Genomic DNA, 17,017 nt, shown 5'->3' on the forward strand with positions numbered 1-17,017 from the left:
GCTAACCTTATTTTTTTTTTTTTTTTTTTTTTGAGGTTTCATTTTGTTCATTCTTGAACTAAATCACATCAATTCAATAACTCAAACAAATAGTTCCACATAATAGAATAAAATTACATCAATTCAATAACCTGAACTAATAGTTCCACACCATCATATTAGATCACATCAATTCAGAAACTCAAACTAATAGTTCCAGACAATAGCGTAAGCTTACATCTATTCGAAAACTTAAACTAATAGTTCCGGACAAACATAAGATCACATTTATTCAAGAACTCGAACTAACACATACCGCCCTCAACATGATGAATTGTTTAGCATTTTAATCACTCTTAACTCCATTGCCATTCTCGAAACCACCAAAACAAAAAACACAGTCTACACCAAAAAAGAAGAAAGAAAATTTGCATCTTGATAAAAACCTGATTAATTTGGTCAATTTTGATTAATTAATCAAATGTAGAAATAAAATTCAAAAACAAAAAGGGAAAAATGCTCGAATTAAATCAAACATATATAGTAAATTTCTTACGGAGTTAAAAATTAATCAAACATAATCTATTACAAATTTAAGATTCTGAAATTCATCATCTGTAGTCTCTTCATTTCCATTCTCGTTCTCATTCTCACTCTCTCCCTTTTCCATTTTCCAATGCATATGATGGACCAAATTATGGGACTCCAAGCATGGCTTCATCACGAGCATTCTGGATTTTATCCTCAATCTTTGCCTTCAAAATGACAAGTAACTTCCATTAGGTAAGCAACTATACGTCAAAATACAGGAAAAGTATGCAAATATCGGGGAAAAAGAAGAGAATAGACCAGAATAGAGAGAAGAAAGAACAAGTCGTGCACTGAAAAATTTTAAGACATAAGATGTACTACCTCCGTTTTTTTTTTTTTTCCAACTCTAGAATATATTATATCTCACAAATAATACCCCTAAGTTGCAACTAATAAAAATCAAATGTAGTATTAAACATAAAGATGATTTATCATAAATTAGATGGTCAATGTGTGGATGTATCTCAAAAAAAAGAAAAGATCTTCATGATTTAGGGCACAACTCAAAATTAGCCATCCCAAAGGCATAGAACCCTCTCCATTGCTTCCCAAGACATTCCTAAGTAATAAAAAGAAGGAAATTTCTAACTTTTCTAAATTGTTAATTTATTTCTGAAACTACATCACCAAGATTTTAATACAAAAGACGAGTTGATAAACATAAAGCACATGCACTATGCAGCCTCGGCATCATTGAACACCTTCCAAGCGACTGCTTATTCATATGAAATCAGTCTTCCCACGCTTGACATACAGTTACCTCCTTGTAGGCAAATGAAACCTTGAAAATAGCACAAGAAAGCAAATGATAAATACATATTTAAGGTTCAAGCTGAAAGTTAACATAAAGTAAGATTAAGTGAAACAGGGGAGAGGGGGTTTAAATGAGATTAGACGAAGTATTTCTATACGCTGAACTGCTGCATTATTTGAAGCAACTCGGTGAAGAGGGTTTTACGGCCCTGCTCATCGAAAATCATTTCCAATGTTATATCTTGCAGTGCAACTAAGATAGTCTCTAGCATGTCGAGTTCTGCTTGATTTGCAAATGTTAAAACTGGTAACGCTTGTGTACTGTTAAGTTTCAAAGGAGATAATAAGTTAACAAAGGTCGTATATTGTTTGAAGGGCTGATGCCAAAAGTGTTGATAATAGCACAATGTCACTCAAATTGACAGCAACAGTTGCATGATTGCATCATTATGATATGTCGAGTATCGATTTGAAAAATGAACGTGAATGTTTGTTGATATGCAAAGTAATACCTTTAAAGTACAGCACCAAATGGCATCAGAATGGCTCCAAAGAGATTTAAGAATGGATTGTCCTCCCTCGTTACCGGGTTTAAGCAACTCAACACCTAGATAGAATCTGTCAAAGTAGATGAACAATAATCAGTAACATGTTGAAGATTTGCATGTCACAAGCTATGTTACTCAGATTTGGATTGTTTGATAAAAGATGATAAAAAAACCTGTAGCTTTGACAAATCCAACGATCAAGCGTCTGTGCTTCAGGAGTTCCAGGGGATAAAGGTGAACCATTAAAAGCACCAAACCGTGAAGGGGACAGCGCAGATGCTACCCTCTGAACAGAGGATATTAAACTCCTAACATACTGTCGTGCCATAGTAGCAACACTCTCTTAGAGATGAATCTCGAAAGCAAACTGAAAAGCTATAGTCATCACGGATTTCCCACTTCAGAACCACTGTTATCAGCAAGTGATTTATTTCCAGCTGTGCCAACCTCAAGGGAAGATGTAAGGTCAAGAGTACATTTTGGACTTGAAACATCCTGCCATATCACAACTAATTTTAAGCCAAGGTCAAGGTAGCAAAAACAAGACAAACATCATTGAAAATGAGTAGCTTAACTTCAAGAAAATAATCATCTTGGAAGAGTTGATTGGAATGATACAGAAACCAGATGGAAGGAGAGGAGCATCATCAGAGAAAGATGCATCTATTGTAGCGAATACAAGTTCTGCGCATGCCCCAAACAATGCAACAGAGTATAGAATCAAGAGTATGCTTACTTGCAGCATCAATATGTCTCCCGACATAAACATGTCTTCATGATAATGACCGAGATTTTCAAGCCGAACAACCTCCATAAACTGTTGCACAGAAACAGATTATACTATCAATATCAGCTGTAAAAAAATTAATTCAATCAAGATTAAAGAAAAATTATAAGAGATTTTTCTTGCTTCTTCATTTTCAACTGTGTGTGCAAGAGGAAAAATGACTTCACCCCCAACACATCCAGTATGAGCAACTGGTATGGTACAAGGAGCAGCTTTGACAGCAGCTACTGCATAAGCAACAATGCCGCTATCAGTCCATTTAGATCGATGTTCTCGCAAGGAGATAATGGGGCAAAATTTAAGCCTAAAATAGAACAAGAAACACAAAAATATGCATTTTAATTTAGATGACTAAAGCTAAAAGCAGCTATACGTCAAATTTAGAGTTCTGCTTTCAGACACAAGATTTGCCCACCCAAAAACAGTAACAGAATGATGATTACGTTTTAACTTTTAAGAGTAGAGTACCTATGAATATTTGAACTGAAGGCTTTTACCAATATGCTTGACCAGTGCCGCATCAGCAGCAGCAGCTAAAGGCAGCAAGGGAGTATAATCTTAGTTTTACTTAACTTCACGTGATCACATCAAATGCATGGAAGCACATATGTAGTACCGAGTAGAAGGCAATTGAGGATAACACTTAAAAGTTAAAATGAACTACAGAGAACGTTTACTATCAGTTTTAATCCTTGGTGCCTGCACCCAGATGCAGAGTCATCATCTTTCATGTACTACAATGTGTCCCTGAAGTCTACCTGACCAAAGAGTATCCACTTACCTTCAATTTCCTTGTCATCTACTGGGGCATCTTAGCTGAACTCAAATCGCTCTCGTTGTGAGCACGTACCCATCTTAGTATCCTTCTCACCTGCAAGAAATAATTGAAACCCAAATCAAATTATAATGATTAAACTTATGAAAACTAAGAACCTGATACGATAGAGCAGATAGTTCAGGGTCCCACACAGCAAGAGCTTTAAAAAACACATTTCAATTTTTTATAAGCATAATAAATTGACCTCATTACAAATAAGATCAAGGACTAAGCTGGCTGGGTCTCCTAGTAAAAACTGCAAACCATGCTAGGATCAAGAAAATGAGGCAAGACTTATAACAAGTTTCATTATTGCTATGGTAATATATTTCTTAGTAATCAAGACGTCATATAACTATAAGTGGGTGACAGAAAATAAATACTCTATATAGCCCCATAATGCATGACCTAGTAGCTTCAGGCGAACATCTATAATTGCGCTTAACTGTTATTATGGTAAATACCTATATAACAAACCAGACAATTCTTCAAGATAGAATACATGGTCCAAATTTGAATGGGGCTCCTGGAACAAATTCAAACAAGGAATAAAAAGAATGCCCAATTCTATACAAATTAGAAAATTGATGAAATTCTCTAATAAAAACCAAAGTTGAGAAGACATCAATCCCGCTAAAGTCAAAATGCTTATTAATGCTTTGCTAATAATAGTATAAACATATGATGAGTATAACCTCCTATTGGGCTTGCCACTGTACTCAAATTGTATAAAGTTTAGGTACAGTGGCAAGTTCAATGGGGGGTACACTGTACATACAGCATACTTCCTCCGTTTTTTTTAGTTGACACCGTTTGACTTTTACACTATTTACACAATGACTCGCTTTTGTGGTTAATAGGTACGATAAAATGTATTCATGTTGGATCTTGTTTGAATCGTCTTTATAGATATTTTATTAAAATCCACTTTTTATAATTTTATAATGTTGATAATTAAAGTTATTAACCGTTAAAAACATGCATTGGCAAGCGTGATAATAGAAAGGTGTCAACTAAAAAAAAACAGAGGAAGTATCAATTATCATATTAAACTATTTAATCAATAAAATTTTGCCACTCTTTAAGTCTATAATGAAATAGACAACATGACAAAAAAAAAGAAAAAAAAAGATAAAAAAAGAAAGAAAGATAAAAGAAAAGCTCATTTAATTCAAGGGGGTTTTAATTCATTAAAAAAAAATTGAGTATAAATAATTGCCTACTTCGATGATTAGCTACATTTAACTCAATTATTCGATGTCAATGTTTCCTTAAAAAATTATTAACATAATTGAAACCACTAATATATTTATAAATCATTAAGCTATGCAACTATAACTTTGAATAAATCACCTATTGTGAGTTTGATGAATTGTAAATTTAAAAATATTCCAAGAGTTATATAGAACCTGAGAAGAGAGGCATAGAGAAGGTTAAGTTGCTCTCCCAACAAGGCAACAAGAGTAGAAACACTAAGAGCAATATGCCATTTATGGTCCACCCTAGAAAAGTCACAAAAAGTTATGAGCACCAAAATTAGCAATAAACAATAATTCATGAAAAATGCAACAATTTGCTCAATAATATACACAAATTCGAAAGCACCACTCTTATTACAAGCATAATGATATACAAGGTACGAATAAATTAAAATAATGTTATTCACATAACATAGCAATTCAAAATCTTTAGCTTATTTTCAAAATCCTAATCCTATTGAAACAAATCAGATTACAATCTAGGAATATTGATTTTCAAATCCAAGTCCAATAAGAATCCTAATTCACATAAACGATTAAACCCTAGACCGAAAACGATTTCGATGATTATAAAAACAAGCATCTTATCTTAGAAGCTGCTTCAATGGACGAAAAATCCAGCCCAGAAATTACCCTTTACAAATTAACACACAAAAAACTCAACATCCCCAACTACCATTTAAATCCGTCATAAATTCAACAAATCACAACAATAAAACATGAAAACCGCAATAAATACAAACAAATTAAGAAAATTAACAAAATCAGAGAGAAGAAAACTAACAACGAGAGGGACCAGGTCCACCATCAGAAGCTACTTTAATGAAGAATTGAGAGTATACTTGAATGGAGAGGTACATGAAGTACTTAAATAACTTAGAGCAAGCCCAACTTTTTTGCAGAGTTGGGAATTCCTAAATTGGAGAAGGCTTAACATACATGTAAACATTGAATTGAATAAGACGCAGTGAAGCTTAATTTTGGATACAATTCAATTTCATATGAGAGAGAGTGAATCAAAAGGAGAAGAGATATTAGATGATTGAATCAAAACAACATGAATGAAAAAGGGAAAACAAAATAAGAAGATGAGAGGAAAACCAGGAAATGCAAAACACTAGGGAACTTAATTGCAGGGCCAAAAATGGAATTTCTCTGGTCCTAAGCTACAGTACTGTTCATAAGCAATAGTAATTTTATTGCTCATATTTATAGAAAGGGGTAAAGATTATTGGGCCTTTACATACTACTCCCTCCGTCTCCCTTTTGATATTTCCTTATGGACATTTTTCACGGGAATTAATAAACACAAATAAGAGAGAGTAAAAACTAAGTACTATTTTTCCTCAAAGTTATCAGGGGCCAAGCCCCGTCCCGCCTCACTTATGGTCCACCCCTGGTTTGGTTGAATGGTTGGGTTGTTCTCCTTGTTTGATAGACATCGTCTATGTTAGAGCTTGTGCTGACAATTCTCATCTATGGGTGTCTTTTTATGCTTAAAAGAAATTATATTAATGTTTACGCTATAGCTTAGCAACACATGGTATTGTTTATGTTAATGTTTACGTTTATATTAAACTCAAATTCATAGACTGTATTAAAGAGCACATGTACGTTCAAATCACATATTGATTTCAAATGGTAATAAAAGAGCATATACACATTAGATGTTTTCGTAATGAAGATGTTATAACGGATGTGAGAAAGAACAAATTAATGAATGCAAATAAATAAATAAATAACACATACAGATTTACGTGGTTCACCAATAGTGTGTTGGCTACGTCCACGGACAGGTGAGAGAAAAGCTTTATTAATCTTGAGGAAATTCCAGATTACAGGTTGATAATGAATATCATAGTGGCTAGGAACTAACCTAAGGGTATTTATTGGAGGATATATTTTGGGAAATTATTAGGATATATTTAGTTTCCATATTTTACGCTTAGTATATATTTTATGCCTAGCATAATATCTTTTTGATATCTTTGATTATTTCCTAATTCTATCGGGTTAGGGAAACGATGTATTATTTATTGGCCATGGCCATCTTCATGGTAATTCAAGCAATTGAGATTATTCAATTTAACATATTCTCTCTAACTTAGCATGGTATCAAAAGCAGGTTGAATTTTTTTTTTCCAACAATGGTCGGAGACACGTCTCCATTATTGTCACTTCATTCTCTCGAAATTACAACCAATAAACCGTTTTCCCTTGGGTTGCAAGGTCAACCTAGGAATTTTTTAACTTCTACCCAACTCAAAGCTACCAATTTCAATGATAAATCAGATAAAATTTGCAACAAAAGCTGCCATGTGGTGGCCAATTGTGATTTTCATGCAATCCCTCCACTACAAACACATTACAATACCATATACATGGCCGAGCACCATCCAGACCCACGAAATTTGATTCGTGCTAATGCCATTTCAAGTACTACAGTTGAGATAATAACAGGATTGTTCGGCAATGTTCATATGCCCGAAAATTGTTTGACAGGAAAATTTGATGTTACCTCTTGGATCATTGACACAGGGCCAACTCATCATGTAACCGGAGACAAATCTTGGTTGTTCGATACGCAGGGTTTTGAGTGTCCTGTTGGTCTTCCCAATGGTGACACCGTATTGGCTTCTTTAATTGGTTCTGTTCGTTTGTCGGACAAGTTCACCCTAACCGGGGTTCTTTATGTTCCTAATTTGAGTTGTAATTTGCTTTCTGTGTCCCAAATTACAGATGAGCTTAATTGTACTGTCCAATTTAACTCTTATATGTGTGTTGTACAGGATCAAACGAAGGAGTTGATTGGAACGGGAGCTAGGAGAGACATACTATATTATTTTAGCAATTCAGATTCGGTGAATCATGTTGATGTGGGTGAAGCAAGGTCGACCTTGGAGTTGTGGCATCGTCGAATGAGTCATCCCTCTGAAAAAGTGGTTAAGTTACTTCCTCATGTCAGTGGAAATAAACATAATCTTGCTAAAGGGTGTGAGGTATGTATGCGTGCTAAACATCCTAGAGATAAATTTCCTTTAAGTGATGGTAGAGCTTCTAGGATTTTTGAGAAAATACATTGTGATTTGTGGGGTCCGTATCGACATGTCTCATCGTGCGGAGCTCGTTAATTTTTGACTATCGTTGATGATTATTCCCGAGCTGTTTGGATTTACTTGTTGGTTGATAAAACTGAGGTGTTTCGAATGTTTTTAGCATTTGTTGCAATGGTTGATAGGCAATTTTCTCAAAATATTAAAGTTGTGCAAAGTGATAATGGTACGAAATTTAATTGCTTGCATGATTATTTTAGTGCTACCGGTATTATTTTCTAAACCTCTTGTGTGGGGACTCCACAAAAAAATGGGAGGGTTGAGAGAAAACACAAACACATTCTTGAAGTTGGGAGAGCTTTGAGGTTTCAAGCCAATTTGCCTATTTATTTTTGGGGGGAGTGTGTCCTTGCCGCTGCTCATCTAATTAATCGTACACCCACTCCCATGTTACAAAATAAAACTCCATTTGAAATTTTGTTCAACAAACCAACTTTGTTTGATGCTCTCCATACTTTTGGATGTCTTTGTTTTTCTCATAATTAGAAAACAAATGGGGACAAGTTTGCCAGTCGGAGTAGGAAATGTATTTTTGTGGGATATCCCTTTGGGAAGAAAGGATGGAGATTGTATGATCTTGATTCAAAAGTTTTTTTTGTGTCACGAGACGTGAAGTTTGTTGAGGGGGTGTTTCCGTTTAGTTCCCCGGAAGATGTAAATATAACTTCTCCAATTTCTGATAATAATGATGACATACATGAGGATTTTTTGGGATGTGACAGTGAGTTTGAATTGGGTATTAATGGAGGTATGTATGTCAAGCAACAGGAAGCTCAGACCTTCGAACAGTCTGCCCCCAACACAGTGCCCACTGCCACACCGCTGCCTTCACACGCGGGTGCACCTGCGGCTGAGCAGACTGCTCCAGCTTCCCCTGCAGCAATTCCTACGGGCGCAGGGTATATCCACACCCATCGAACCCAGCTTCTGCCTCAAGCGCTGGAATTCCAGCGACAGCTGGGTCTCGTATTCAACCTGACAGCAGCAACACAGAGGCCGAGCAGCAACTTGATACCTCCGAGCAGCCTCAACCGGAGGTGTTAGGTAAAGGTCATCATGTGAAAATTCCATAAGTCAAGTTGCGTGATTATGTGACACATTCTGTTTTTGCTAATAGTCCGTCTTCGTCCTCTCCGTCATCCAATACTCCTTCAGGTACGCCTTATCCTTTGGCACACTATATAAATTGTGACATGTTTTCTGTAAATTATCGCAAATTTCTTGCAGCTGTTGTTTTGGGAAAGGATCCAAAATCTTTTAGAGAAGCCATGAAATCTGAAGGTTGGCGACGTTCTATGAAAGAAGAAATAAGGGCTTTGGAGGATAATGGGACTTGGACATTGGAGCATCTTCCTTCCGGTAAGAAAGCTCTAGGTTGTCAATGGGTGTACAAGACGAAATTTTTGTCTAATGGTGATGTTGAGCGTCTAAAGTCTCGATTGGTTGTTTTTGGTAATCATCAACGAGAAGGCATTGATTATGGTGAGACCTTTGCCCCGGTTGCAAAAATGACTATTGTCCGTGCTTTTCTTGCTATAGTAGTTTCAAAAAATTGGGAGATTCAGCAGATGGATGTTCATAATGCTTTCCTACATGGTGATCTAGAAGATGAGGTGTACATGAAATTACCTCCAGGTTTTGAGATCTCGGTTTCGGGTTTGGTGTGTCATTTGAGAAAGTTGGTTTGAAACTCACTACTGCTCCGAGATGGGTTGAAACAAGCTCCGAGATGTTGGTTTGCAAAACTCACTACTGCTCTAAAAGGGTACGGTTTTATTCAATCTTACTCTGATTATTCTCTTTTCACATACACTAAAGGCAATGTTCAGATTAATGTCTTAGTTTATGTTGATGATCTTATTATTTCTGGGAATGATTCCGCTGCATTAACTGTGTTCAAAGCTTATCTTGGTGATTGTTTCAAGATGAAGGACCTTGGTCCTTTGAAATATTTTTTGGGCATTGAAGTTGCTCGTAGTAAATCAGGTTTGTTTTTGTGTCAACGAAAATACACCTTGGATATTGTTTCTGAAGCAGGGCTATTGGGTGCGAAACCAAGTGGTTTTCCGATTGAGCAGAACCACAAGCTTAGTCTTGCTAGTGGTGAGTTACTTGAGGATCCTGAGTCTTATCGTAGACTAGTAGGGCGGTTGATTTATCTCTCGGTGACTAGACTAGATTTGGCATATTCGGTTCATATTCTTTCACAGTTTATGCACGAAGCTCGGATTGAGCATTGGGAAGCAGCTCTCAGGGTGGTTCGTTATTTAAAGGGTACTCCGGGACAGGGTATTTTGTTGACTGCGGATAGTGACCTGACTTTGAAGGGTTGGTGTGATTCAGATTGGGCGGCGTTTCCTCTTACTCGTCGTTCGTTGACTGGTTGGCTAATTTTTCTTGGTAAATCTCCTATTTCTTGGAAAACCAAGAAGCAACCCACGGTATCTTTCTCTTCTTCTGAGGCTGAGTATCGGTGCATGGCTTCTACCACACATGAGTTGAAATGGTTGAAGGCCTTGCTTTTGAGTTTGGGTGTCCAGCACCCTAAGGCGATCAAGTTGTTTTGTGATAATCAATTTGCTTTACATATAGCTCGAAATCCAGTTTTTCATGAACGTACAAAACACATTGAGATTGATTGTCACATTGTTCGTGATGCTATTACAGAGGGCTTAATTGCTCCTTCCTATGTTTCCACTAAGGAGCAACTTGCAGATATTTTCACTAAGGCGCTTGGGAAGTCTCAGTTTGTTCATCTTCTTTCCAAGTTGGGCATTTACAATCCCCATGCTCCAACTTGAGGGGGGGTATTGGAGGATATATTTTGGGAAATTATTAGGATATATTTAGTTTCCATATTTTACGCTTAGTATATATTTTATGCCTAGCATAATATCTTTTTGATATCTTTGATTATTTCCTAATTCTATCGGGTTAGGGAAACGATGTATTATTTATTGGCCATGGCCATCTTCATGGTAATTCAAGCAATTGAGATTATTCAATTTAACATATTCTCTCTAACTTAGCAGTATTTATATTAACACATACACTAGAAAAGATAGACTTTATTCAAGGAAATAAAGTCCACGAACAAAGTATCCAAAATCAGCCAAAATTGTTGTGGCATGGACGTGCCTCACGTCCAAAAAGCACAAGAATTGAAAATATGTTGAGGCATCCTGATGGCACGAACGTGCCTGGCCAAACACCTATGAAGCTCGCTAAGGCACAGACGTGCGTAGTCAGTCTTCAATACTTCTCCGTCGAGGCATGTTCATGCCTTGGGAAGGCATGGACGTGTCTTGCCATGCTTTTCTAGTTTTCGACGTTTATCTTCCTAGCCCCCGATTCAAGGTATATTTCTTACAGAAGACATGATTACACCTCCATCATTTGCACCAAAAATAAATAAATTAAATAAAATTCGATCATGCATGTGCAAAGGTAATAAAGGATCACATTATTATTTGATGGTTTATTTGATGTATATATTATTAATTAGATAATGTCACTTACATTCTGACAAAAAAAGTGAAGTACTCTTACTAATTATGTAATTCAATTGTTTTACGTAAAGGGGTTAACTTTAGAAGTATGTCATTTTCACTCTAAATATTTAATCAACCCTTTTTGAATTTGTCATCTAGATATTTTTATCACACTTATTATTCCAGATGACATATATGGTATTGGACATTTGGACTGTTTTGGTACGTTCAATATCCATGGCCAACAGCCCAACGGGCAACGGCCCCAACATCCCCGGATTACTTTTTTTTTTTTTTCAAAAGGCGAAGAAAAAAAGAAAATTTTGATTTTGGCCATTTTTTGGGTTTTTTTGACGAGATTTTGGCCATTTTTAAAACTTGATACTTCCCCTTTAAACATTGGGATAAAAATGAATAAATAATTAATTAAAATAATAAGCTCCTTATATACACAAATTAATATTTAACCTTTAGAGAAGCAACGGATTTGTCAATAAAATTAGAAAATTTATAAATTAAATTAATAAATTGACATATAAATTTTAAAATGTACTCCATATAATGTAGGCTAATTTTACAAGTACAAAGTACACGTTATATGTTCTTTCCAAAAAAAAAAAAAAAAAAAAAAGAGTACACGTTATATGTACATGTTAGGTTTGTCAAAATGTTTTCACAGTATGTACTTTGTATCATATTATTTCAAACATATTTCATCATTTTGTTTTAAAATGCAACACAATCCTCACTTTTCATACAATTGCGCAAAATACACTCCATTCGAATTTTTTTTTAAAACAAATAATAAAACTAAAAAATAAACTTTGATGATACCCTTAGTGTGTGTAATGTTCTCTTCACCTAAAATAATACTCCAATATTAAGTAAATATGATTTTAGTTCAGTAAAAACATTAACTTTAAAAAAAATTGTAATATAAAATCAGTAAATATAATTTTAATTCGGTAAAGATAATTAAAATTTAGCAAAAATAAGGTAAAGTGAACGGGGCTTATACCTTATTAAAACATATTTGTTGTACTTTTCAAAAAAAAAAAAAAAATTTATATAGTAAAGTTCTAATAACGGTTACCAAGTTTTTATTTATTTTTTATTTTTTTATTTTTTGCATGACCTTGCAATTTTCAATTCCTAATCCCAATTACTAATCTAGTCCTATTAATTTCAGTTCGAGACATCTAGTTCTATTAATTTGGTATCAATTCCCTCAAAAAAAAAAAAAAAAAAAAAAAAAAAAAATTGGTATAAATTGTTCAGAAATACAAATTGTTCGGATAATTCTGTTGCTCTTAATATCTATGGATAGATTGCATACTCATATGTACGCTTATCGCTTTGTGCCACATTGTTGGAGACAACGAGGTTTATTGATTATATCAAGCCTAAAAACACTTGACTTTTTTAGCTACTGGACAAGAATTTTTCAAATCTTTGCGATTCTTTTTCATTTTGTTATAGAGTACATCCTTAAAAAAGGTCATTATTATTTCATATTTAATGATTTATGTGGCCTTCTTTTTATTTAATGAAAGCATCTACAAAAAGTTTAACTAAAATCATTGCGGCAATCAGCAACGCAATAAATCCAACAATGTATGCTCGTAACTTGTGCTTTTATTATTGCAAGTTTGCAACAAAGATTTAGCTTTTTAGAATTTTGTCAAACAATATATAACTAGGGCCATGGCCTAGAGCATATGCAACTATGCAAGAGATAGAACTTTATTTCCAAATAGGTAAAACACTAGAGTTTTGGACAATTTTCTCTCCATGTTAAACCATATTCCCTCCGTTCCTTAATACTAGAAAGAGGCTTTGTATTAGGGGACGAAAAGAGTAATTATTTAAAAAGAGATAAAAAGAAACTTTATCATCAACAAAATGATCTAAATATTATTGTTTACATAATCAATTTACACACCCTCATTGTATTAGAGAGTGAAATTTTGCGATTTTTAATAATGAAGTTCAACAATATTGTATTTTTAAATTCCTCAAAAAAAAAAAAAATGAATAAATAAGAACTACATACGTAGTTATGACTTTATGTTTATTTTTGTATATAAATTGACCTATAACGCTAATAATATACACAAATTCTTGATTGAGATAGACTATTATTAAGTTATTGCAAAATGGGTTAAAGATACCCTAAAAGTATTTAAAGTTATCTTTATATATTACTGAAATACAAAAGTTAATTACCATTTTCGTTCCTAACATAAATTTTACCCTTAAACACTTATAATGTGTTAGATTAATCATATTAGCGTTCATAACATGTAATCCGTATCCATTAGAAACTACACATTAAAATACAATTAAACTCATTAAAGTGATTTTTTAAGGGATCAAAATTACCATAAAAATTGATAAAATTACCCTTAAACTTACTGTTTTACAATAAAATTAACGTAAGTGTGCCTTATACAAGACTTAATGAATAATATAAATTAAAATTGGCACCTTACTAGTAATAAAAGTAGTGCTAGAAATTACCTAAATGCTAAATTTCACATCTAATTTTAATTAGACCCTAATATTTATTCCTAGTTGAACAAGATTTTTTTTTTTGAATGTATGATTGTGTGTTTTGGGATGAAGAAGAGATTGCAGAGAAGACGAGCAGCAATGATGAGAGAGAGAGACAAAGTAATTGTTCAGATTGAAAACTATTATTGACATTTCCCCATCATTGAATTATCAATTAATCCTCAAAAATCATTTCTATTTCTACATTTTTTGAATCTCTCCCTCTTCATCGCGGCTTCGAGCCTCATCCTCAATCCCAAACCCAGTAATTGTTCAGATTGAAAACCATGTTTGTTATAATACTACCTCCGTTAAATGTTATGTGCAACTTTTGGGTATTATTTATGAGATATAAAATATTTCAAAGTTGCACATAATATTTAACGGAGCTAGTATAAGTCATGTAACGTATTTATATTCAAGGTGAGACTATTATAATATTATATACATATTGAAGGAAGGGAAATAAGATGATTAAATAATGTCTGGTGGGGCACTTCACCTATTAACAACTGCTTTTATAATAGTTTTTGGTGAGACTAGCATATGGCCACATTCTCCTCTATAGTTGAACTTTTATACTCTTGCATCTCACCTATACACATCATTAAATTTTGTTATTTTTGACATACGACTAGTATTTTACCTAGAGAGAAAATGATTCGTTAGTAGGTGATACATACTTCACATCCCATAAAGCTGGGAATATGCGCGGCTAATGATGCAAACGTAATTGTAAAATCAAAGTGTAGAACACAAATTACACTTACACTTACACTTACATAGAAGTGTATAACACAAATCAAAGTACACTCATATTAACGTTTAGAACAGGTGATATGCGACTTTCTTTAACTAAAATGATCAAAATCCCACGGAAACACAGATGAAAATTTAAGCTACAAAACAAGTAACACGCATCATGATTTTTGAAGATTGAAGATGACAAAAGGCTGTAGATTGATCAGATGTCGAAGCGAACGATTAAATTTAAGTCTATATATTGATGCTTCATATTATGCAGGGCATCATCGACCGTTGATTAACTTCAATACTCTTTCCTACATGCAATCACAACAAAAACTGAAAAGAGTTAATTTCTTATTTAAGACAATAATATTAAGATCAGACATGCACACTACTTATAAAACGTACTAATTTAATATTGAGGCATAACGGCATAATCAAACATTAACATCAGTTTGACGTTATGGTTAGAGTATACACCTACTCTTGCTGAGCTCTAGAGATCACACGAATGAAGAAAGGCTTGTCAATGTATGAAACAGGGTCCATATTCTTGTAAAAGGCGATTTCATCATTTTCACATAATCCATTATCTTTAATGAACCTGTTTTCATTGAATTATAATGTACATGTTAGTTTTACAAAGATGTACATAATTCAATCGTTCATTCACGCTATAAAAAAGAAACAGGAGACAGCATGCAATAAAATTTATGATGTACTTTATGTCTTTATCCATCCGATATTCATTGAAACACAAGGTTTATTTATTTTATTTATTTATTTTATTTATTTTTTTTTTTGAAAATGGTAAAGTATTGTTTGACCAAGCTCAATTCCTTGGACAATGTCGAATACTACAAAATAGTATACTAGTATGTGTTTTCAAAACATTTATACAAGTATAGAGTTGTAAATTATTATATCAATGACAAGACAAAGTTTTCTTAGATGCTGGCCATCTAACAAGCTAGTTAATCTAAGTTTGATTATTTTTTAGTAAAATTGTTGCGCCAAGCTAAGTATACATACAAGTTCGAGGCTGGAGGAGAATAAGAAGAGTACATACCCGGTCCAACCACCAGAGATGACAGGCTTAAGATATTTGCCGGACCTCCTAGTGGTGCAAGTTAGAGACCAAGCATTCCGCCCTTCTATGTCATAGACCTTAAATTCTAATTTCTCATCATTCCTATTGGGGGATCGATTAAGATCGATTGATGAGCAACGTAAGAGATTCATGTGTTCAGATGGCCATGACAGTCTAGCTCGAGCATCAGTTTGAGTTAGCCTTTTGGTGAAAATCAACTCCATTCTTTTTCTTTAGAATTGCACAATATACGTGCCTAAAGACGAATAAAGATCACTGTAAGAGTACACACAAGTACACAACACTACACTAAGCTAGCTAGTGCTAGTTATCTACTGATAAATTTGAATGTGTTTGTGCTTGCTCTTGCCTTATTTCGTGCTCGTATATATCTGTTGCTTTTGCTGAGTTTGCAATGGCCCATTGCATGGCCCCATAGCTTTTTTGTCTGTCTCTGTAGATTGTTTTGATGAAGATGACAAGTCGGATCCAAACTCTAATTCAATCATAGATGAAGATTTCTTCATATAAAAAGCACTACTAACAAATTTAAGTATAATGAGTATAAGTTTTGACCAATTTAACTAATTGTTTTCTTTATAACTGTAATAACTATAAACTGTATGTTATTTCAGATGGTATACTACAAGAGGGGGGTGAATTGTAGTAAGTTCCTAACGCCTAATTTTCGCGGAATATAAAACAGTTATAGTTAGGAATTTAAAGAGTGCAAAGCAGATTTTACGAGGAAACCTTCCAGGGTCAACTGGAAGTAAAACCTCGACCCACACAGGGATTTTCAACACAAACACTTCACTATAATAGGGCAAACACCTAGTTACATCTTATTATACACAGGCCTTTCTCACAAGTTCCTCCTCGGACACTTGCTACCTGATAGGAACCTATCCTACCGACCCAAGACACTTCTCAGGTTCCTTTCACTTGACCCAAGACACATTCATGTTCCTTTCAATTGACCCAAGACACACTCAAGTACCTTTCACTTGACCCAAGACACACTCAGGTTCCTTTCACTCGCTGTGCACTCACAGCTACCACTTGAATTTTAGAGAATTCAAACTCATACATGAATTTTAGAGAATTCAAACTCATCACACCCCAATACCCAAAATACTCAAACCCTTTTTCCCATTACGGGATCTCATTGAATAACTCTAAATACATATATATGAATAAAGAGATAAAACTAATATGTTGGACACTCGAGATCTATTTGGAACTCACTGAACGTACTGTAACAAAAACCTGATAGGAACTTTGACCAG

General features: G+C 34.3%; 2 protein-coding genes across 12 annotated transcripts; one reads left to right on the forward strand and one right to left on the reverse strand.

Moving 5' to 3' along the window:
* Positions 1-954: 954 nt before the first annotated feature.
* LOC145569226 (homeobox-leucine zipper protein ATHB-15-like) lies at positions 955-5,883 on the reverse strand. 11 transcript variants are annotated; one of them, XM_081628583.1, is made up of 10 exons: positions 5,519-5,883; positions 4,885-4,977; positions 3,940-4,001; positions 3,440-3,529; positions 3,127-3,191; positions 2,826-2,885; positions 2,608-2,688; positions 2,045-2,366; positions 1,836-1,941; positions 955-1,644 (listed from the first exon to the last, which is right to left on the reverse strand). In XM_081628583.1, exons 8-10 carry the CDS (start codon positions 2,197-2,199, stop codon positions 1,537-1,539), a joined length of 369 nt encoding a protein of 122 aa, XP_081484709.1. In that variant the 5' UTR covers positions 2,200-2,366; positions 2,608-2,688; positions 2,826-2,885; positions 3,127-3,191; positions 3,440-3,529; positions 3,940-4,001; positions 4,885-4,977; positions 5,519-5,883; the 3' UTR covers positions 955-1,536. The 11 variants fall into 11 exon arrangements, with proteins under 11 accessions (XP_081484709.1, XP_081484708.1, XP_081484707.1 ...); XM_081628582.1 differs by lacking the exon at positions 2,826-2,885; XM_081628581.1 differs by having other exon boundaries at positions 3,127-3,529.
* A 1,232-nt stretch (positions 5,884-7,115) lies between these two features.
* Positions 7,116-14,937, forward strand: LOC145566880 (uncharacterized). The gene is made up of 7 exons (XM_081626158.1): positions 7,116-7,733; positions 8,334-8,746; positions 8,830-8,891; positions 9,075-9,503; positions 9,885-10,229; positions 10,515-10,614; positions 14,916-14,937. Exons 1-7 carry the CDS (start codon positions 7,116-7,118, stop codon positions 14,935-14,937), a joined length of 1,989 nt encoding a protein of 662 aa, XP_081482284.1.
* Positions 14,938-17,017: the final 2,080 nt, after the last annotated feature.

The sequence above is a fragment of the Chenopodium album genome, chromosome 11, assembly GCF_948465745.1.
Source record: "Chenopodium album chromosome 11, dcCheAlbu1.1, whole genome shotgun sequence".
Lineage (NCBI taxonomy): Eukaryota > Viridiplantae > Streptophyta > Magnoliopsida > Caryophyllales > Amaranthaceae > Chenopodium > Chenopodium album.

Excerpts from the sequence above, each read along its gene's own strand:
- LOC145569226 (XM_081628587.1), bottom strand. The coding sequence starts at position 2,199 with ATGGCACGACAGTATGTTAGGAGTTTAATATCCTCTGTTCAGAGGGTA. Across the intron at positions 1,942-2,044 it reads TGGATTTGTCAAAGCTACAG|ATTCTATCTAGGTGTTGAGT; the intron begins GTTTTTTTATCA and ends CTACTTTGACAG. Across the intron at positions 1,645-1,835 it reads TTTGGTGCTGTACTTTAAAG|TACACAAGCGTTACCAGTTT; the intron begins GTATTACTTTGC and ends GAAACTTAACAG.
- LOC145566880 (XM_081626158.1), top strand. The coding sequence starts at position 7,116 with ATGGCCGAGCACCATCCAGACCCACGAAATTTGATTCGTGCTAATGCC. Across the intron at positions 8,892-9,074 it reads GCCTCAACCGGAGGTGTTAG|CTGTTGTTTTGGGAAAGGAT; the intron begins GTAAAGGTCATC and ends AATTTCTTGCAG. Across the intron at positions 9,504-9,884 it reads TTTTGAGATCTCGGTTTCGG|GGCTATTGGGTGCGAAACCA; the intron begins GTTTGGTGTGTC and ends TTTCTGAAGCAG.